This window comes from Bos indicus, chromosome 8 (assembly GCF_029378745.1).
Source record: "Bos indicus isolate NIAB-ARS_2022 breed Sahiwal x Tharparkar chromosome 8, NIAB-ARS_B.indTharparkar_mat_pri_1.0, whole genome shotgun sequence".
Taxonomy (NCBI): domain Eukaryota; kingdom Metazoa; phylum Chordata; class Mammalia; order Artiodactyla; family Bovidae; genus Bos; species Bos indicus.
This window is the reverse complement of record NC_091767.1, coordinates 29,039,667-29,062,461: the sequence shown is the minus strand read 5'-3', so window position 1 is coordinate 29,062,461 and position 22,795 is coordinate 29,039,667. Positions and strand designations below refer to the sequence as shown.

The 22,795-nt window shown below is 39.6% G+C and overlaps 1 protein-coding gene across 4 annotated transcripts in view; it reads right to left on the bottom strand.

Moving 5' to 3' along the window:
- Positions 1 to 22,795, bottom strand: part of TTC39B (tetratricopeptide repeat domain 39B) — a 156,232-nt gene that overhangs the window by 9,096 nt on the left and 124,341 nt on the right. For all 4 annotated transcript variants that reach the window (XM_019965912.2, XM_070794526.1, XM_070794529.1 and 1 more), the window contains 5 exons: positions 21,367 to 21,458; positions 18,306 to 18,432; positions 14,982 to 15,090; positions 4,601 to 4,718; positions 1,871 to 1,987 (listed from right to left, as the gene is read on the bottom strand). In XM_019965912.2, the coding sequence (XP_019821471.2) occupies positions 1,871 to 1,987; positions 4,601 to 4,718; positions 14,982 to 15,090; positions 18,306 to 18,432; positions 21,367 to 21,458 (563 nt within the window). The remainder of the gene's footprint in view (positions 1 to 1,870; positions 1,988 to 4,600; positions 4,719 to 14,981; positions 15,091 to 18,305; positions 18,433 to 21,366; positions 21,459 to 22,795) is intronic.

Genomic DNA, 22,795 nt, shown 5'->3' with positions numbered 1-22,795 from the left:
ATACTGGAGTGGGTAGCCATTTCCTTCTCCAGGAGATCTTCTGAACCCAGGTATCAAACCCCAGACTCCCGCATTGCAGGCAGATTCTTTACCATTTGATAACACTAAATATGTCCACATGATAAATACTTAGAAACAGTACTTTTAGTCCCAAATTTTCTAATGGCTAGATTTGAAGATACATGAACGTTAGCTGAAACGGCAGTCATACTCACTCTCAAGAAACTAACTTTAAAAGTGACTTTCTCATATCTCTAGGTTAATAAAATAAAAAAGTAGAATGGCTGACTCCACTTTCTCACTTTACTTGTCCAAGTTGCTGATGATCTTCATGCTGCCAAATTCAGCAGCCACTTCTCTGGTCTCACCTTGCTTGACCTCTTGGCAACCATCTTCACAGCCTCCCACTCTTCTTTTGAAACATTTTGTTCACTTGGCTCTCCAGGATGTCATCCTAACTCATGGCCACTTCTTTAATCTTACTATTTAATCTCTAAAATAACTGCATAGCTCAAGGCTCTGTGCTGGATCTCCTCTAGCTATATCCCCAAATGACCCCACCACAGTTTTAAATATCACTGTCTCTGTCCTGGTGACATTCAAATATCTACAACTGGCCTTGACCTTTACACTGAACTACATGCTCATATAAATGACTGTAAATTCACCATCTCCATATGAATACCTATAGGCACCTCAAAATAACAGAGTCCAAACAGAAACATGTTTTTTTTTCCTCTCTTCAACCCTGCTCCTCTAAGTATTCCCCATTTCAGTAAAGCATCGTTATCAACCTAGTATCTTGATACCCTCCCCCTCCTATCCCCAGCCAGGAATGCTCCTCATCCAGTCTTCTGGTGACAGATCTTCTCAGGACTGGCTTTAATTATGCTAATCTCAGCTACATAGCACCTCCTCAAGGAAACCTTTCAGAATTAACAGTCTAAAGTAATACCCAGGTACCTTGTATCATATCATAAATCTCAATGAAGCATAAATCATTGCTATTTTTCTTATCTGTGTATTTACCAATACTCCACAATTTAGAAAGCAGAAACATTGCCTGTTGATGCACAGTTGTTTGTCTAGAACCTTCTCTAGTGTCTGGCACATAATAGGTACTCAGTGAATACTTGCTAAATTTAAGGAAATGAACAAACCAATGAGTTATTAAGCTAGTTATGGCCTAGAGCTATCACGCATTCTTTCTCCACTGCAAGTAGTGTTCACAGCAAGCAGACCACAGGATTTGTGTCCCCAGTAAATGAACCACGATCACAGGAAATCTGAGCACCACTGTCCACCAGGATTGATAAAGTGCTATGAAATTGCCACAATAGCCAGAAAGAAGAAAGAGTCAGGAAGATTCAAAGGGCTTCTTCAAATGAGAGGCTTTTTAATGAAATGAGAGAGATGGTGGAATATACCAAAGGTCAGCAAACTATAACCAAAATTATGGCCAACTCTGGGCACACTCATTTATTTACATATTGTCTTCTATGGCCACTTTCAATACTACTGAGTACTTACAATGGAGACCCTCTACTACAAAGCCAAAAGTGTTAACTGGCCCTTTACAGAAAAAGTTTTCTGACCCCTGATACAGAAGAGAATAGGTTAGAAATCTGTCCTGTAGGTACCCCCAAATCATAACAAACAGTCATAGGGTCAGGCATTAAGAAGCTTGAAAATTGCACAATTCTAACAAACGCCACAAGTAGAAATTAAGCATAAATTAGCAAAGGTAATATAATGAATAACTTTTCATTAATACGTTCATTTTTAAGTGTATCAAGTTATTGCTGTTGTAAAAATAGTATTGATATTCCCGACTCCATAGCAGTCAAGGAAAGCTGCCTTTACCACTTACCTTGCAGTTTCTAGGACCTTTATGGCCTTGTCAATTTCTCCTTGGTTTTTATACAAAAATGCCAATTCAAACAGAGTAAATGGCACTAGGTAGTGGTCATACTTCAGTAGCTTTTCACTAAAAGAGTGAATGAAAAGTAATTAAATCTCAACAGAAGAAAGAACATATAATTCTTTTTTCAACATATATATTTTTCCCCATTCTTATGAAAATAGGTATAGCACTAAGTCTATTACTAGAGAAAAGCTGTCATTATACAGTTAAAGAATATAATAAACCATGGCAATAAACAGTATGCTTTTAATATATTCCTTTTTTTTTTTGGTCTCACTCTATGGTATACAGGATCTTAGTTCCCCAATCAGGGAAAATTTAACTCATGCCCCTGCAGTGGAAGCACAAAGTCCTAACCACTGGAGCACCAGGGATTTCCTCTGTCACTCTAATTTTATCCCTTAGTCTAAATCCAGCACTGCACATTGTTTCCTGCCTTTTCACGTAGACATTATCCTAGAAAGGACAAGATCATGAACATGTTCAGAAGTGACTCCATTTAGAAAATGACTCCACTTGTTTTTCACCAAGGTTTAACTCTCTTTACACTGTTTGTCTTATAATGCTTCAAAATGTCAAGAAAGAAGGGGCCGACACTTCCATTTACAGCAGTATTATGGAAATATCTGACTTCCCAATATCTAGAAGCGCTGAAACAAATAAGAGCAACACCCCTTTAAAAGGAGAGCTCAGCTCACAAGAACATAAGGAAGACTCTCAAACCAAAGACAAAACCAGAACTCTAATTGTGTTGAAGATGCCAAAGTACTCCTGGGTCTGTCTCAGCCAAGGCTTTGTGTCTCTCTGTCCACACAGGAGGTGAGACCTTGGGTCCACATAATATGTAGAGCAGGGGCTGAGACCACTATGTAAAGCTGGGGCCCAGCTCCATCAGAGAAAGGGTAGACGACCCACTCGTGAAAGGGTAGAGAACCCACTCGTGGCACAGGAGGAAGCCAAGGGCAGTTGGCTCTGTGGCCTACACTCTGTGCTCAGTTGCTTCAGTCGTGTCTGACTCTGCAACCCTATGGACTATAGACCATCAGGCTCCTCCACTCATGGGATTCTCCAGGCAAGAATACTGCAATGGCTTGCCGTGCCCTTCCCCAGGGGATCTTTCTGACCCAGGGATCAAACCCACGTCTCTTATGTCTTCGGCATTGGCAGGTGGGTTCTTAACCCCTAGCGCCATCTGGGAAGACTGGCCTATTCTCTAGGTAGGAAGAAAAAAGCAAATCCCTTAAGAAATTAATAATCAATGGGCCTGTCCTCACCTGAACATGCAATTCAAATTTATGTGGCCCAAATAATCCAAGAACCTCTAAGCAACAAAATTAACATGAAAGTCGTCCAGGCTGAGAAAAGCCTTTGGGGCATCTGGCAGAAATAAAAGCACAGTGCTTAGAAAGAGACTCTTCCTCAGTCCTAGCCTCACTGGAGTCTCAAGATAAAACTCATTGAAGTTGAGTTCACAATCCAAAACTATAAAACACACCAGCAAACTATCCACTATGAGATTCAAAAGACACAACAAATAGCCCAAATAGGTCATCCTTTTGATCCTAATAAAAATGTCAATAAGAGGGAGCTCAATGGATACTTCTTTAACAAATTTACTAAAGACAGCATGTTATTAATTTGAGAAATAGACATTGAGTCTTTCCTCTTCTTATAAGGACAGCAGTCCTCCTACATTCTCAGAAAATATGGTCAGAAGAGGATCAGTAGTTATAGATGGGAAAGCACATGATATCAAACAGAAGACGTCAAGCAGAAGTCTGTGGCTGTGACTTATTTGGTATACAGAATGGTTTCCAAAAAATTGAGCCAAGCTTTAAAAATCAGAAGATGTTACATAAAATTCAGATTCCAGGCTTTCAATGATAAATTGTAGGCATTATTACTAGTGGGCCCACACTGTCAAGAAAAATAATCAATTTGAGTTCAGGAGTGGCGGTACTCTTTAGAGAGACCACACAATATCCCTGATCTGCAGTGCCTTCTAATCCACATTCCCACCATCACTCAGAAAGGTTACTTGTCTGGCCCCTGTAGACAACTGCATCTGTGAATCCAGATGCAGAGAAGAGGGCCAGGCAACAGAACCTTGATCAACTCTCTAATTAGCAAAGGAGCAGGACATCATCATCAGTGCTACTGAGGGGATAATAATCATTCATCCTAGAAAAATGCCCCTTGCCAAAAGAGAAGCTGTTATAGCATTTATCACAGTTGTTCTTTCCTGCCAAATTATCATTACAATGATGGTTAGTCTGTTTATTCAACTCTGAAACCCTAGGATTCAGGATCACAGTTTCTGGCACATAGTGGGTACTCAAATATTGGTAGAATAAATGAATGACAGACAAATGCACAAATCAAAAAAAGTATCAGATGTTCAGTACGTTACTGCCAAAATTTAGACAGACACCTGTCAGCTTGGCTGTAAATTTAGCTTTCGTGAGTCACCTCTAAACACCATGCGGAAAAGCATAAAGCCATGTTCACTTAGGTTATCATTTCTTTCTCAGAGAATAAAGAAAACATTACTGGATTCTCTTTCTGACAACACCAAGTGAAAAAAGGTTAGCAGCAGAGACAAAAGCATCACTTTCTCACAGCGATTCCCCAGAAACCGCGATTTGCACTCAAGCTGGTTTCATCGTCTGCTTTTACCTTTGGATAATATGATTGAAGCACAGTTCTGCTTGCAAGGGCCGCTGTAGGTTCTTCAGGCAGCATCCTTTGAGCAGTTTCACTAGACAGTCGTCATCGACAGAGTAGTCGCTGGAGTCTTGAAGCAAAACACATACAGTTTACTCACAAAAACAAAAAATAGCCTACTTAAGAGGCAGCACTAACAGCTATTAGGTTTCAGAGGGATCATTTAAAAATTTTAAAATATATATGTTTAGCATTTTTATGCCTCACTAAATTCAATGAAAATACTTCAAATGAAAAGAATATCAAGGTTAATACTACAACACACCATTTGATTAAGGGGTTTACTCTAGCCTTTTTTCACTTTATCACTCTCACCACTCAAAAAGTTTTTTTAGGTGCTCGCCTCTGAGTTAAGTGACCTTAGGTAAAATAATAGTAAGTTTGAACTGTAAATAAAGTAAGAGCTTTATTAATTTAATGAAAGGTAAAGCAGTGAGGAGCAAGCAGGCAGCCTCTTCCTGTGGCTCCGGCCCCTAATCGGGCTGGCTTCGTGTGAAAGAGGGTAACGCTTCCATGTGGAGAAGCAGATGGCCTTCTCCCCATTAAAAATGCAGAAAGGAGAACACCCTCCCCAGATCATTATGTTTACAGCTTACCAGTTCTCCCAGGTTAGGTGCTTTGGGGGACGAAATTATGTCATAAAATTAGACAAAATGGTTCTGAAATACAGGTAAAGCACCTAAAATCCCCACAAACTTCTAACTGCATGAAGCTAACACAGAGGATCTTCTTTCAGGACATTTTTCCTTTTGAAAGTGACTCTACCTGCTATAGCCCAAGGCTAATACATATTAACAGAAGCAACCAAATCGTGCGTGACATCTATCTGACAAAGGTGGCAATTTCACATCTATACCACTTATGAATTTGGGTTTTTCTTTTTTGCAAGTTAAGTAGAAATAAGAAATCATTCCAAGACAGACTGATTATTTATACATTTCAGGCTGTGACAACACAGGTGGGAAGGGACAAAAAACCAAAATGATGAGGCTTTGAGAGTCCTTCATACTGAAATACTCTTGCTTTCAGTACAAATATCAGAAATCACCATTAACGCATGCTGGTGTTTTAATCAGTAAACAGCTTGTCTATGGGAGGTTAAGGATGCTACTTAACCAAGTCAGAGAAGGTTGCTTTATTTCTAGGTGCCGAAGATAGCTGATAATGATCTCTCACTTCCAAGATCTGACAAGTTATTCACTATGAAAATCACAAATATCAATACCACATTACCTTCCCTATTAAAGACCATCCCCCCACTCAAAAAACAATCTATTTATGCTTCTAATCAACAAACCAGATTGGGGCTATGTTTAGGATCTGTGGCTGATTGAATCCGCGAATGAGGAATCTGTGGACACAGAGGGCAGAGTATGGAACTTGAGCATCCAAAGACTGTGGTATCCACAGTGAAGCTTGGAATCAATTCCAAGTGGAAAATAAGGGGAAACCATATACAAAGGTCTCACTCAGTGGTGGTATGTATTAGTCTATACTACAAAGGACGGACATTCAAACATTAGAATTTATTCTATTGAACCAAAACCCTCGTCTTTGTAGGAAAACAGAAGCAAGCTAGCCTACTCCTTTGGAGGAAAAAATAGCCTACAAATGTTTTCACTTAAAAAAAAAAAGATTTGTCTTTACCTCCCATTTCTCACATATACACTTACTTTAAAACATATTCATTTTTTCATCTAATTTGCAAATATGTGGCATTTAATCACAAATAATTCCCTTAATGACAGGGACAATGTTTTTTCTACTATCACAATGCTATATCTGGTATGAAAAATGAGTGTTCAAAGGAACAAATTAATGAAAAATGGCCAAATTAGTTCCACAAAAATAAATATTAGTAAATTTGTTCAAAAGCCTTAAAAATTTTACTGAACTGCAATTTTCTGAAACCCATTTTTTGAAGAAAATTTTTATGGAGCTTTATCTCAGTTAAATTTTAAAATGACGTGGCTTTACATTGAGTTTCCACTCAAATCAAAGTAAATATTTTTCCTTTTGAAATTACTCTATATAAAAAGTTGTTAAAAAAAAATCTTACACCCATTAGCATGCCTACTACCAAAAAACAAACAAAACAGATTAAAAAAAAGAAAAGAAAATTACCACTTCAGTATTCTTGCCTTGAGAACCCCATGAACAGTATGAAAAGGCAAAATGATAGGATACTGAAAGAGAAACTCCCCAGGTCAGTAGGTGCCCAATATGCTACTGGAGATCAGTGGAGAAATAACTCCAGAAAGAATGAAGGGATGGAGCCAAAGCAAAAACAATACCCAGCTGTGGATGTGACTGGTGATAGAAGCAAGGTCCGATGCTGTAAAGAGCAATATTGCATAGGAACCTGGAATGTCAGGTCCATGAATCAAGGCAAATTGGAAGTGGTCAAACAAGAGATGGCAAGAGTGAATGTCGACATTCTAGGAATCAGCGAACTAAAATGGACTGGAATGGATGAATTTAGCTCAGATGACCATTATATCTACTACTGCAGGCAGGAATCCCTCAGAAGAAATGGAGTGGCCATCATGGTCAACAAAAGCATCCGAAATGCAGTACTTGGATGCAATCTCAAAAATGACAGAATGATCTCTGTTCATTTCCAAGGCAAACCATTCAACATCACAGTAATCCAAGTCTATGCCCCAACCAGTAACGCTGAAGAAGCTGAAGTTGAACAGTTCTATGAAGACCTACAAGACTTTTTAGAACTTACACCCAAAAAGATGTCCTTTTCATTATAGGGGACTGGAATGCAAAAGTAGGAAGTCAAGAAACACCTGGAATAACAGGCAAATTTGGCCTTGGAATACGGAATGAAGCAGGGCAAAGAAAATCCACTGGTCATAGCAAACACCCTCTTCCGACAACACAAGAGAAAACTTGTGTTGGACATCACCAGATGGTCAACACCAAAATCAGATTGATTATATTCTTTGCAGCCAAAGATGGAGATGCTCTATACAGTCAGCAAAAACAAGACCAGGAGCTGACTGTGGCCCAGACCATGAACTCCTTATTGCCAACTTCAGACTTAAATTGAAGAAAGTAGGGAAAACCACTAGACCATTCAGGTATGACCTAAATCAAATCCCTTATGATTATACAGTGGAAGTGAGAAATAGATTTAAGGGCCTAGATCTGATAGACAGAGTACCTGATGAACTATGGAATGAGGTTCGTGACATTGTACAGGAGACAGGGATCAAGACCATCCCCATGGAAAAGAAATGCAAAAAAGCAAAATGGCTGTCTGGGGAGGCCTTACAAATAGCTATGAAAAGACCCAGAGGGATGGTATGGGGAGGGAGGAGGGAGGAGAGTTCAGGATGGGAAACACAAGTATACCTGTGGTGGATTCATTTCGATATATGGCAAAACCAATACAATACTGTAAAGTTAAAAAATAAAATTAAACTAAAAAAAAAAAGAAGAGAAGCAAAAAGCAAAGGGGAAAAGGAAAGATATAAACATCTGAATGCAGAGTTCCAAAGAATAGCAAGAAGAGATAAGAAAGCCCTCTTCAGTGATCAATGCAAAAAAATAGAGGAAAACAACAGAATGGGAAAGACTAGAGATCTCTTCAAGAAAATCAGAGATACCAAAGGAACATTTCATGCAAAGATGGACTCGATAAAGGACAGAAATGGTATGGACCTAACAGAAGCAGAAGATATTAAGAAGAGATGGCAAGAATACACAGAAGAACTGTACAAAAAAGATCTTCACGATCCAGATAATCATGACGGTGTGATCCCTAACCTAGAGCCAGACATCCTGGAATGTGAAGTCAAGTGGGCCTTAGAAAGCATCACTACGAACAAAGCTAGTGGAGGTGATGGAATTCCAGTTGAGCTACTCCAAATCCTGAAAGATGATGCTGTGAAAGTGCTGCACTCAATATGCCAGCAAATTTGGAAAACTCAGCAGTGGCCTCAGGACTGGAAAAGGTCAGTTTTCATTCCAATCCCAAAGAAAGGCAATGCCAAAGAATGCTCAAACTACCGCACAATTGCACTCATCTCACATGCTAGTAAAGTAATGCTCCAGGTTCTCTAAGCCAGGCTTCAGCAATATGTGAACTGTGAACTTCCTGATGTGCAATCTGGTTTTAGAAAAGGCAGAGGAACCAGAGATCAAATTGCCAACATCCACTGGATCATGGAAAAAGCAAGAGAGTTCCAGAAAAACATCTATTTCTGCTTTATTGACTATGCCAAAGCCTTTGACTGTGTGGATCACAATAAACTGTGGAAAATTCTGAAAGAGATGGGAATACCAGACCACCTGACCTGCCTCTTGAGAAATTTGTATGCAGGTCAGGAAGCAACAGTTAGAACTGGACATGGAACAACAGACTGGTTCCAAATAGGAAAAGGAGTTCGTCCAGGCTGTATATTGTCACCCTGTTTATTTAACTTATATGCAGAGTACATCATGAGAAACGCTGGACTGGAAGAAACACAAGCTGGAATCAAGATTGCTGGGAGAAATATCAATAACCTCAGATATGCAGATGACACCACCCTTATGGCAGAAAGTGAAGAGGAACTCAAAAGCCTCTTGATTAAAGTGAAAGTGGAGAGTGAAAAAGTTGGCTTAAAGCTCAACTTTCAGAAAACGAAGATCATGGCATCTGGTCCCATCACTTCTTGGGAAATAGATGGGGAAACAGGGGAAACAGTGGCAGACTTTATTTTTCAGGGCTCCAAAATCACTGCAGATGGTGACTGCAGCCATGAAATTAAAAGACGCTTGCTCCTTGGAAGAAGAGCTATGACCAACCTAGACAGCGTATTTAAAAGGAGAGACATTACTTTGCCAACAAAGGTCCGTCTAGTCAAGGCTATGGTTTTTCCCGTGGTCATTTACGGATGTGAGAGTTGGACTGCAAAGAAGGCTGAGCGCCGAAGAATTGATGCTTTTGAACTGTGGTGTTGGAGAAGACTCTTGAGAGTCCCTTGGACTGCAAGGAGATCCAACCAGTCCATTCTGAAGAAGATCAGCCCTGGGATTTCTTTGGAAGGAATGATGCTAAAGCTGAAACTCCAGTACTTTGGCCACCTCATGCGAAGAGTTGACTCATTGGAAAAGACTCTGATGCTAAGAGGGATTGGGGACAGGAGGAGAAGGGGATGACAGAGGATGAGATGGCTGGATGGCATCACCGACTCGATGGACGTGAGTTTGAATGAAGTCCGGGAGTTGGTGATGGACAGGGAGGCCTGGCGTGCTAAGATTCATGGGGTCACAAAGAATCAGACATGACTGAGTGACTGATCTGCTCTGATGTCTGAGCACTGTCAAGGATGTAGAGAAATTGAAACCTGTGTGTATTGTTGATGGGAATGTACAAAGGTGCAGCCACTAGAGAAAACAGTATGTCAGTTCCTAAAAAAATTAAAAATAGAAATGTTACATGATCTAGCAAATCCACCTTGAGGCATGTATCTAAAAGAACTGAAAGCAGCATCTGAATGAAATATTTGCATATACATGTTCATAGAATTATTGTTCACAGTCAAAAGTGGAAGCAACCCAAATATACATTGATGGATGAATAGATAAACAAAATTTGGTATAAACATCCAACAGAATATTATGCAGCCTTAAAAATGAAGGAAATTCTGACACATGCTGCAACATGGACATACCTGGAGGATATTAGGATAAGGGAAATAGGCAGCACAAGAAGAAAAAGACTGCACGATCCCACCTATATAGAGTCTCTAGAGAGTCAAATCCACAGTAATAAAGAGTAAAACAGTGACTGCCAGCCACTGTGAAGAGCGGGAAATGGGGAGTTACTGTTTAAGGGGTATGAAAAAGTTCTCAAAACTGGCTGCACAACTGAGTGAATATACTTAGCACTACTGGACCATACAGTTTAAAAATGGTTAATATGGCAAATTTTATATTATGTGCATTTTCCTGCAATTAAAAATGTAGGAGATAATATAAAAATGTAAAGAGGTTCACTTTATCTATAATAAAGATAAAAAACTATATAAAATTTTTATATCTAAATTATAACTGATATAAAATTATAAAATCTATAATAGATCTAAAATTTTTAAATCTATATCTATAACATATTAACTCTATATTAATAGTTAATTAATAGATGCTTAATTAACTAACTGGGTTAATTAATAGACGTTTACTCCTTGGAAGAAAAGTTATGACCAACCTAGACAGCATGTTTAAAAGCAGAGACATTACATTGCCAACAAAGGTCCATCTAGTCAAGGAGGTTTTTCCAGTAGTCATATATCAATGTGAGAGTTGGACTATAAAGAAAGCTGAGTGCCGAAGAACTGATGCTTTTGAACTGTGATGATGGAGAAGACTCTTGAGAGTCCCTTGGACTGCAAGGAGATCCAACCAGTCCATTCTGAAGGAGATCAGCCCTGGGATTTCTTTGGAGGGAATGATGCTAAAGCTGAAACTCCAATATTTTGGCCACCTGACACAAAGACCTCACTCATTTGAAAAGACCCTGATGCTGAGAAGGATTGAGAGCAGGAGGAGAAGGGGACGACAGAGGATGAGATGGTTGGATGGCATCACCAACTCAATGGACCTGAGTTTGGGTAAACTTTGGAAGTTAGTGATGGACAGGGAGGCCTGGCATGCTGCAGTCCATGGGGTCGCAAAGAGTTCGACACGACTGAGCAACTGAACTGAATGAACTATTGATGGGAATCTAAAATTAGAATAATTTCAAATATGGAAAGCAGCCTAAATGCCCAACAATACTGAAAGAGTTGGTTAAATTATGATATATTATCTCCATGGAATGCCAGGAAGCTCTTGAAATTATTACAAGGGTTACCTAGAAAGAATTAAAACATTTATGATAAACTACCATATGATCCAGTAACCCCACCTCTGCATATTTATCTGAAAAAAAAATACTATCTCAAAAAGATATATGCATGTTCATGTTCATTGCATTATTTACAACAGACAAGCATGGAAAAGATCTAAGTATCCATCAATGGATGAATGGATAAAGGAAATGTGAAATATGTGTCTGTGTGTGTGTATAAAATGGAACATTCAGCCATGAAAAAGAATCAAAGTGTTCCATCTGCAACAACATGACGGACCTTGAAGGTACTAATGCTAAGTGAACAAAAGTCAGATGAACACCCTATGTTCTCACTTCTATGTGAAACCTAAAGAAATAAAAGCTCATAGATATAGGGAATAGACAGGTTGTCAGGGGCAAGAGCTTGAGGAGTAGGAGGAATATGTGAAGAGGTCAAAATGTACAAACTCCCAGATATAAGGCAAAGGTGAAAAGGAAAGATATACCCATCTGAATGCAGCGTTCCAAAGAATAGCAAGGAGAGCTAAGAAAGGCTTCTTCAGTGATCAATGTAACAATAGAATGGGAAAGACTAAAGATCTCTTCAAGAAAATTAGAGATACCAAGGGAACATTTCATGCAAAGATGGGCTTGATGAAGGACAGAATGGTATGGACCTAACAAAAGCTGAAGATATTAAGAAGAGCTGGCAAGAATACACAGAAGAACTGTACAAAAAAAACCTTCATGACCTAGATAACCATGATGGTGTGATCACTCAGCTAGAGCCAGACTTCGCATCCTGAAATGCGAAGTCAAGTGGCCTTAGGAAGCATCACGACAAACAAAGCTAGTGGAGGTGATAGAATCCCAGTTGAGCTATTTCAAATCATAAAAGATGAGGCTGTGGAAGTGCTGCACTCAATATGCCAGCAAATTTGGAAGACTCAGCAGTGGCCACAGGACTGGAAAAGGTCAGTTTTCATTCCAATCCCAAAGAAAGGCAAGGCCAAAGAATGTTCAAATTACTGCATAGCTGCACTCATCTCACACGCTAGCAAAGCAATGCTTAAAATCTTCCAAGCCAGGCTTCAATCGTACATGAACCATGAACTTCCAGATGTTAAAGCTGGATTTAGAAAAGGCAAAGGAACCAGAGATCAAATGCCAACATCTGTTGGATCATCAAAAAAGCAAGAGAGTTCCAGAAAAACATCTACTTCTGCTTTATTGACTACGCCAAAGCCTTTGACTGTGTGGATCACAACAAACTGTGGAAAATTCTTAAAAAATGGGAATACCAGACCACCTTACCTGCCTCTTGAGAAATCTGTATGCAGGTCAAGAAGCAAAGGAGAAGGCAATGGGAACCCACTCCAGTACTCTTGCCTGGAAAATCCCATGGATGGAGGAGCCTGGTAGGCTGCAGTCCATGGAGTCACGAAGAGTCGGACACAACTGAGCAACTTCACTTTCACTTTTCACTTTCATGCATTGGAGAAGGAAATGGCAACCTACTCCAGTGTTCTTGCCTGGAGAATCCCAAGGATGGCAGAGCCTGGTGGGCTGCCATCTATGGGGTCGGACACAACTGAAGCGACTTAGCAGCAGCAGCAGCAGCAAGAAGCAACAGATAAAACTGGACATGGGACAACAGACTGGTTCCAAATCGAGAAAGGAGTACATCAAGGCTGTATATCATCACCCCGCTTATTTAACTTATATACAGAGTATATGATGCAAAATGCTGGGCTGGATGAAGCGCAAGCTGGAATCAAGATTACTGGGAGAAATATCAATAACCTGATATGCAGATGACACCACCCTTATGGCAGAAAGCGAAGAAGAACTAAAGAGCCTCTTGATGAAAATGAAAGAGAAGAGTGAAAAAGCTGGCTTAAAACTCAACATTCAAAAAACTATGATAATGGCATCCAGTCCCATCACTTCATGGCAAATAGATGGGGAAACAACGGAAACAGTGAAAGACTATTTCTTGGGCTCCAAAATCACTGCAGATGGTGACTGCAGCCATGAAATTAAAAGACGCTTGCTCCTTGGAAGAAGAGCTATGACCAACCTAGACAGCGTATTTAAAAGGAGAGACATTACTCTGCCAATAAAGGTCCATCTAGTCAATGCTATGGTTTTTCCAGTAGTCATGTATGGATGTGAAAGTTGGACTGTAAAGAAACCCGAGCACCGAAGAATTGATGCTTTTGAACTGTGGTGTTGGAGAAGGCTCTTGAGAGTCCCCTGGACTGCAAGGAGATCAAACTAGTCAATCCTAAAAGAAATCAGTCCTGAATATTCATTGGAAGGACTTTTGCCAAAGCTGAAACTCCAGTACTTTGGCCACCTGATGCGAAGAACTGACTCACTGGAAAAGACCCTGATGCTGGGAAAGATTGAAGGCAGGAGGGGAAGGGGACGACAGAGGATGAGATGGTTGGATGGCATCACCAACTCAATGGACATGAGTTTGAGCAAAATCTGGGAGTTAGTGATGGACAGGGAAGCCTGGCATGCTGCAGTCCATGGAGTCACAAAGAGCTGGACATGACTAAGAGACCAAACTGGACTGAAGTCAGCTATAAAACAACTAAGTCATGAAGATGTCAAGTACAAATGGTGACTACAGCTAATACTATATTGCACATTTGAAAGTTGCTAAGAGAGTAGATTTTCAAAGTTCTCAACAAAAGAAAAAAATTTTTGTAATGATGTATGGTGAAAGACATTTACTAGACTTATTATGGTGATCTTGCAATGTGTACAAATATCAAATCATTACATTGTACATCCGAAACTAATATAGTGTTATACGTCAGTTTTATCTCAATGAGAGAAAAGGTTATGATATAATAAATGAAAAGATATAGGCTAGAGTATGTCCAGATACACTATGATCATAACTATAAAAATAAATCTAAGTGGGCATGAACAGAAACTCTACATTAATTGTGCATAGTAGGAAAAACATGGGTGACTTTTTTCACCTACATTTTTCAAATGTAATGTTTAATTTTTTAAAGGTACTTGTAAAGAGAAATCTCATTAAACATTTCAGCCCCATGCTGTGGCCAAAGTAAAAAATGATCTAAATGAGGTGCTCATCCCTGGAGTCACAGACAATAATTTAATCCTCCGCATATCACACACCCCCAGTTCTCCACCCCTTGGCAGCCACTAATCTGCTTTCCGTCTTTATGGACTGATTTATCCTCGATATTTTATATAAACGGAATCACACACTCTGCTGTCTTTTGCCTCTGGCTTCTTTCACGGAGCCTCACGTGCCCACGGGACCATCCGTGCCCAAGGCTCACCCGTGTTGTGTCAGGTATCTTCCCTCCATCCTGACTGCAATCAGCCAGACACCTGCGGCTCAAGCTCTTTTGTTCTCATCACGCACACAGATCAACATGAGCAGATGTGCACAGGGAAAGGACGGGAGGGGGCAGCCGTAAAGATTTCCAGGCTCTCGCTTTTCATACTTACTCTCACTTTGTAGAGCTGCCTCGGCCTTTTCAACAGTTATCAACAGATTTTCAGAAAGGTCTTTTCTCTTGCTCACTAGTGGAAAACCATTCCAAACATACATCATTTCCTAATGAGGAAAAATGAGAAACCATTCACAATTACGTGAGGTCATTTGGTGTTCTTTATAACAACAAAGCCACGTGTGAGTGTTTTGCCTCAGTTGCTAGTGATCTCAAGACATTTAGAGATCATTTTTCTTAGCTTTCTTCATTTGGAGTTTAGTGATTTAATCTCCGATTTTTTCACTTTATTTAATGTTTTTAATGCTTTTTGGCTTTTATACTACAAAATAGTTCAGTATATATAGTACATTGTGTCTTCACTGAAAAAATAATTTGCTCATTTATTTGACAAGTATTTACTAAGCACCTACTGGTATCCATTCCTTTTGGAAGATAACAGATTACAGATAGAAATAAATATAATATTTTTAAATGATAATATGAACAATTCAAACATAAATTTTTGTTGTTGCTCTTAAGTAAAGGGAAACATTTTTTCTATATCTGCCAATTGTTTATATAAAATGTTTCCAAGGACATCACAGCAAATGAACACAGGAAATATTTTACCTGGCTCAGGTTCTTTTATACCATTAAAAACATGTGACAGTCCAGTAATGCAATCCAATATGCAGAAAATACATTCATTTAAAGGCCATATGGCAGAATGACAGCCCCTAAAAATGTAAACTAATGATTTATCATTGCAAATTACATTTAATAGGCTAACAGATGAGAATTTTTCTTTTTTTTTTTCTGGACCAAAAGCAAATGTGCTCTTGCTTGAAAATATTTTTCTAATCTTCCTGGTAGTTCAGTTCATATTTTGAAAGGTACGAAGTAAGCAGGATAATTAGAATCTCCTTGGAAATAAAAAAATGGTAAAATATGTTAAGATTGTTTGAACAGCCTCTTACAGGGAAGCAGTAGAAATGAGGAAAATACACTGGAGTTGAGTGACAGCAAAGTCATTTTCACCTTTTGGGACTGAAAACTAAGATCACAGCACTCTTTTGTTTTACATCTAAATTTTCTTATTGCTAATCGTGTAAGAGTTCAATAACTTTTGGAATATTTATTTAAACTGATGATGATTTTTTAAAATTTTGTTTTTATTGATGGAACATTTTATCAGAAAAAAAAAAGTTTGTATGTGAACTGGTCATTTTATGAAATACAAGATTTTGGTAAAATTCCTAGTTACCACAAATTCAAGCCAATTCTACACACTTAGCCCTGGAGAAAGAAGTGCTCTGAGTTAATCTTCCTTAAGGCCCTTAGCAATCAGAGCAACATATACATCATATGTATACACAAGCATCTAAGTTTTAGGATGGAGAAAGGACTATGGTGCTCTAGAAAAATCCCAGGGAAGTTCTGTGACATGGAAAGAAAAAAATCTCCCAGCATTAATCACTTGATAAGAATGAGGCAGGAATGGAGCTGAAAGGTGTCATGGGTGAAACAGTAGCAGGCTCCCATATTAGCTGGAAAAGGAGGATGTTTGGTCATTTTTGTGATTTGCATTGTGTTCTTCTTTTTACCTGTGCTCAGATAATTTACAGAGTGGCCACATTTTTATCTCATTGCATCACAGGCACAGACCAGGCACAACCTGGTCTCAGGGTGGTGTTCTCTGAGATTGTTTTTCTTAAACAGGAAATACCTGGGCTGAGGTACTCGGTGCAGGCTAGCCCCCAACGACACCTGTGAGGAGCTGCAGTGTTCTTTCTCACAGAATATTTAAAGAGCTCCTATAAGTCAATGCGGTTTCCCTGGTGGCTCAGTTGGTAAAGAATCCGCCTGCAATGCAGGAGACCTGGGTTCGATCCCTGGGCTGGGAAGATCCCCTGGAGAAGGAAATGGCTACCTACTCCAGTATTATGGCCTGGAGAATTCCATGGGCTGTATAGTCCATGGGGTCACAAAGAGTCAGACATGGCTGAGTGACCTTCACTCACTTTGTAACTTATAAGTCAATGATAAAATAATAAATAACCTAATAAAAAAATTAGGGAAGAAAGCCCATGAACAACAATTCATGAAATAAGATGTAAAAATGAACAAGCACATGAAAAGCTCAATCACACATTAAAAAAATAAAACACTGTTGGTAGGAATTTAAATCAGTACAGCCCTTCTGGAGAGCAATCTGGCAAAGTCCAAGTATTAAATGCATATGCCCTACAACTTGGAATTCTACTTCTAAACATCTCTCCCAGAGAATTATATGCCCATGTACAAAGAGAGCTATAGAAGAATATTCATTGTAGCCTGTTTGTGGTAATAAAAACTGGAAAGTAAGCAACTGTTAAAGGGGAATAATTGAATATACTCTGGAATCAAAAGAAAAAATCAGGAACCTCCAAAAAAGGACAGCAGATGTCAGCTTGCACTAAACAGGTTCCCTGTGTTACTTGACTACTCACATAAACTAGACCCCCAAAGTTACTGTAATTTGATATATTCAGTACTTTTTAAAGAAATCTGCATTAAGACCATTTAACTTGAAATTATGCTTTTCATGAAGCCTAACCTAAATGGCACACTGATCAAGAATGGGAGCTCCAGCATTAGGCTACAACAGAAGCCACCAGCCACGTATGGCTCTGGAGCAATGTGGCTGGTTCAAACTGAGGCACGCTCTAAGCATAAAACACGCACCAGACTTCAGTGGATGAGCACAATATAAAAGAATGTGAAATCTCATTAATAAATTTTAGAGATTACACGCTCAAATGACAAAATTTTGCACGCGTGCACGTGTGCTCAGTCGTTCAGTGGTTTCTGACTCTTGGCGACCCCATAGACTGTAGCCCGCCAGGCTCCTCTGTCCATGGAAGTTTCCAGGCAAGAATACTGGAATGGGTAGCCATTTCCTACTCCAAAAATTTTGCATAAACCGGGTTAAACCAATATTTTGAAAATGATTATCATGTGTCCTTCTACTTTTTAATTTTTTTACCTTCTGATTTTGAAGGTAGCAGCTAGAAAAAGTAGTTACATCTGTGGCTTGCATTATAATTCAACTCAACTTCAAATATGCCAACTCACCTCTCTCTGTCTGAATTTCCTTATTTGTCAAATGAGGCTACAAAGAAAAATTCCTCTCCTAGAGTTACGGTTAAGACTTGAATGATATACTTTATAAATAGCCTTTATCCAACACAATGATTTTTAATTGAGCAAACTTCACAACAAAAGTTAGATGTTCTCCCTACCCCTGAAACTAGACAATGTATTTCTAGGATGCAAAGAGTAAGTAAATAAAGGCAGATACCAGGGCAGGCAAAACGAGCTTCACGGGTGCTGGCAACGAGGGAGAGTAACGTCGAGCCTTCCTCACAGCAAACTTCTCAGTAGGGATCGATTTCCCAGCAATTCTCTGCTTCAAGCCATCCACCTGTCTGTGAAGAGCCCCAGTTCCAGTGAAAGGTCATCAGAACACATGCAGTATTTATACCTATCCCTGTTATGCTGCGCTCCCCAGAGCAGTGGATCAGCACCACCAGGAACCCTGTTCAAAATGCAAATTTAGACCACCTCAGACCTAATAGTGGCTTCCCTGGTGGCTCAGATGGTGAAGAATCTACCTGCAATGTGGGAGACCTAGGTTTGATCCCTGGGTCAGGAAGATCTCCTGGAGAAGGGAATAGCTACCCAACCAGTATTCTTGCCTGGAGAATTCTGCGGACAAGAGGAATCTGGTGAGCTACAGTCCATGGCTTCTCTGATTAAAGTGGCTCAAAAAGAGTCATCTACTCATGCATAATTTGAGAAAATGTTTCCCAAGCGTAGGTGATTTTGAAAATAATCAGCTAAGAACACACAGCATGCTTACAATCTTCCTCTCAAAATTCTAAGAAATTCCAATTATAAAATTCACAAGCACAGAAAAATGAGAATAGAGGCTACATATTTGTAGGGCACTTTCTCATACACAATCTTGTAAATGCACCAAACGGGTCACCAAGAAGGAATTTAGGGAAATATCTAATTACACCACTGAAAGAAAGAGGAAGATGCAATGAGAGAAAAAGCATTCCATATGAAGCCAAGCTTGTGTTATGTTATTTCTCAGCACAATCTTGAGATACGGGGTTTTTTAAATGAAGTATAATTGACATATAACATTACTTTTAGGAGTACAAACGGGTATGGTTTTAAACCAGAATGCCCATCATGAATGTTAATTATATCAGTGGAAAAGGCAGTGGACATTCGAGGTGGGGGTTGAGGGAGAGGGTCAGAGGCATGCAGAGGACATGAAACCTCCTGAGTCAGGGATCACAGTCTGTAATGAAGAGAACATTCATTTGGGGGGATTCTCCTCTCAGTATCTCAACAAGTTAGATGCTATCACACATATAGCAGACTTCAAGATTTTGCCTGAAAATAAGATTAGTTACATGTTTCACAGAAATTATTTTGATGCAGAGAAAATTTATTTTGGAGTGGAGGAAACTGAGATGTAAAAGATCCCAATATATCTGAACATTCCATTCCATTTGTTGTCGTGTGTGTGAAACAAGGAAATGCATTTTACCAGTAGCAGGTGGCAGCCCATGGCTCCCACTAATGTAGATTCTACAGTTAGTATATATATGGTCCAGTTTCTAAAAAGCATGACAAAGTTGTCCTGGTCATACCTTCAAATCTGTCCTGCCAAGTCTGAGGGTACAGACAAGCCCTTACTTGTCATAACGTGGCCACAGAATATAGTATTCCATTAAAAGTGTTTGTCATCAATTATGTTTAAAGAATGCAGTGGGGCTTCTCTGTTCCCCTACCTACCTCATCTCCAGAGGTCACGTCCTCCTTTCTACAACAGCCACCCACAGTTGTATCTTAGGTCATTTCATCATCTGTAACTTTTCTACATCAGAGCACAAACTCAAGCACACCAACCATCCTCCTCACTATAACGCTGGCTGTTCTAATGAGACTTTCGGTCCTCTTTGTCTTTCAACTTTCTCCCAACTCAGCAGTCTTCTTTCTCCCCGTCCCTCAACACCTGCTTAGCCTGCCCTGCAGGCAAGCTTTACTGCTGCAGGCTCTAGCTTATTTCCCAGACTCCCTTGCCAATGCCTAGCTGTTGCGCTCATCTTCCTGCAATGAAAACAGGTTGGTGTCACGGTACATTCAACACCAACCTCCAATGAGCTCTCGCACTGCCTGCCATTCCCTGTCCTGTGCTTCTCTCTGTCCCACTCTCTGCAATAATGATTCCAAACATTCTCCATCCTCCCCAGACTCCAGCCCACTCCTTTCTCCTTCGCTCTCAACAGACAGCCCTGCCTCCACACACGAGCTGGCATGCCTCTGAGCCTGCTCTGGACTTCTTCCTGCGTGATACAACAGAGGACCTGATCCTCCCTCTAAATAAAGCCGGTCCTGCCATCAGTGCTTTGGAGTCTATCTCCTCCTGATTTTTCAACAGCCTTACAAAGGTCAGTTATCCCATTTCTCACTTGTATGTACAACTGTCTTTCTGAACTGGGTCCTTCCCGGTGGTTTTTGAGAATGCTCAGATCTCTCCCATTAATATATTCTTTGATATTACATTTCCCTCCAACTTTCTCTATTGCTTAATGTATTTATGCTTAACTCTGTTCATTTCTTTGTATCTCATTCACTCTTTAGCCAACCCCAGTCTGGTTTCTACCTCCATTCTATAACCTTATCATTTCCTGCATGGGATACTAATGATCTCTGTGTCACTAAGACATCTTGTCTTATTTTTTAAGTCTACAGCACATAGTATTCCCAGGCAGCCTCCCATCCAAGTACAAACCAGCTCCGATTCTGCTTAGCTTCTGGGATTAGACAAGATCAGACATGTTCAGGGTGGTATAGCCATAGACTTTGTCTTTTTTTTTTTTAATTCTGTATTCTGTGAGACATATTTTGAGTAATCCTGGATGTTAGTTTTATTTTGGCCTATATACTAAATATAGCATTATGTCCTGCCAACATCAGCTTTGCTTTAGTTCCTTTAATGTGCAGTGCTCCTTCCAACAACAGGGTCCTCGCATATCCTGTTCCTTTGGTCTGAAACTGTATCAACACAACTCTCCACCTGCCTCTGCAGCTCCTTCAGACCTCATCTCAACTATTATTCCCCCTATGCTCTTATCTATACCTCTCCTCTCAGTGGGGAACAGAGGGACAGGGCAGTGTTGGTGATACAAGTATTACGGGTTTTTGCCTATTAGCAGTTCCAATCACTGGGAGAGGAAAGAACATAGGTTTACTAGGGCGTTTCGAATGTTTCGACATACCTAAGTGAAGGTGGTAAATGGGAGCTGGGTATATAGATCTGGAACTCATCATGAGCTTACCTGAATAAAGTTACCACATCCTCTTTCGTTGCTACCACATCCTCTTCTGGAAGCATACTCAAAATTGCAGCTTTTAAGAACACATATGTTGCCTTGAGAAAAAGAAAAGCAGTAGTTAGAGAGCACCCTAGGTACATGATATTTCCACCTTGTAAATCAAGAATGACCCACAGGACTTCCCTGGTGGTCCAGTGGTTAAGAATTCACCTGCCAGTGCAGGGGACATGGGTTTGATCCCTGGTCCGGGAAGATCCCATATGCCACGGGGCAACCAAGGCTGAGCACCACAACTATTGAGCCCAACAGCCATGACTACTGAAGCCCCCACGCCCTAGAGCCCATGCTCCGCAGCGAGAGGAGCCACCGCAATGCGAAGCCCACACACGGCAACTAGATTAGCCCCGCTCACAATTAGAGAAAGCCCACATGCAGCAATGAAGACCCAGGGCAGCCAAGAACAAATAAATAAATAACAATTTTTAAAAAAGAATGAACTACAAATCTTCCAGATATAGTATCGGAGGTATCAAAGACAAAAAAGGGAAATGAAGCCTCTTGCTACCTATTCCAAATAAGATCAACACTTTCCACCAAATTTTAGCCATTCTCCTATTATACAACTTTAATGTTCATGGATGAAGAAGTGGACAAAATGAAAGAGAGATCAATATCTCATTCCTCCTAGTTTCTCACAAATGGATCAGAAGGTTTTTAGAACTTTTAAAAATTGAAGTTTAATTGATTTACAATACTATATGAGTTTCAAGTGCACAATATAGCGATTCAATATTTTTATAGATTATACTACATTTAAAGTTGTTATAAAATATTGGCTATATTCCTTGTTTTTGCAACCTTGTTATCTTATTTACGTCTATTACGGTGTCCCTCAATCTCCTTTGCCTATCTTGCCACGTCTGTTAGAATGGCTATCATCAGAAAGGAAACAAATAATAAATGTTGGCAAGGATGTAGAGAAAAGGGAACGTGGTATATTGTTGGTGGCAATGTAAATTGGTACAGCCATTATGGAAAACAGTATGAAGATTCTTCAGAAAATTAAAATAGAACTACCACATGATCCAGCAATTCCACAAAAAGATATATACATCTCAATGCTCATAGCAACATTATTTATAAAAGCTAAGATACAAAAGCAACCTAAGTATCCACCAACAGATGAATGGATAAAGAATTAATTTTATTATTATGAAAAGCTTTATTATCAGGACATCAAAAAGTCTACGAAAAATTATCAAAACTTGATATTTAATCATTTTTATATATAACTGAAATTCATCTTCAGAAATAAAGCCTTTTTGTTGACAAGGGCTGCTTAGATGGCTTTTAAAGCATATAGTGCTGAGGACAGAAGTTATAAACAGCAGGTACTGAATGTGTACTTCCTCCATTGATGGATCTCTACGTT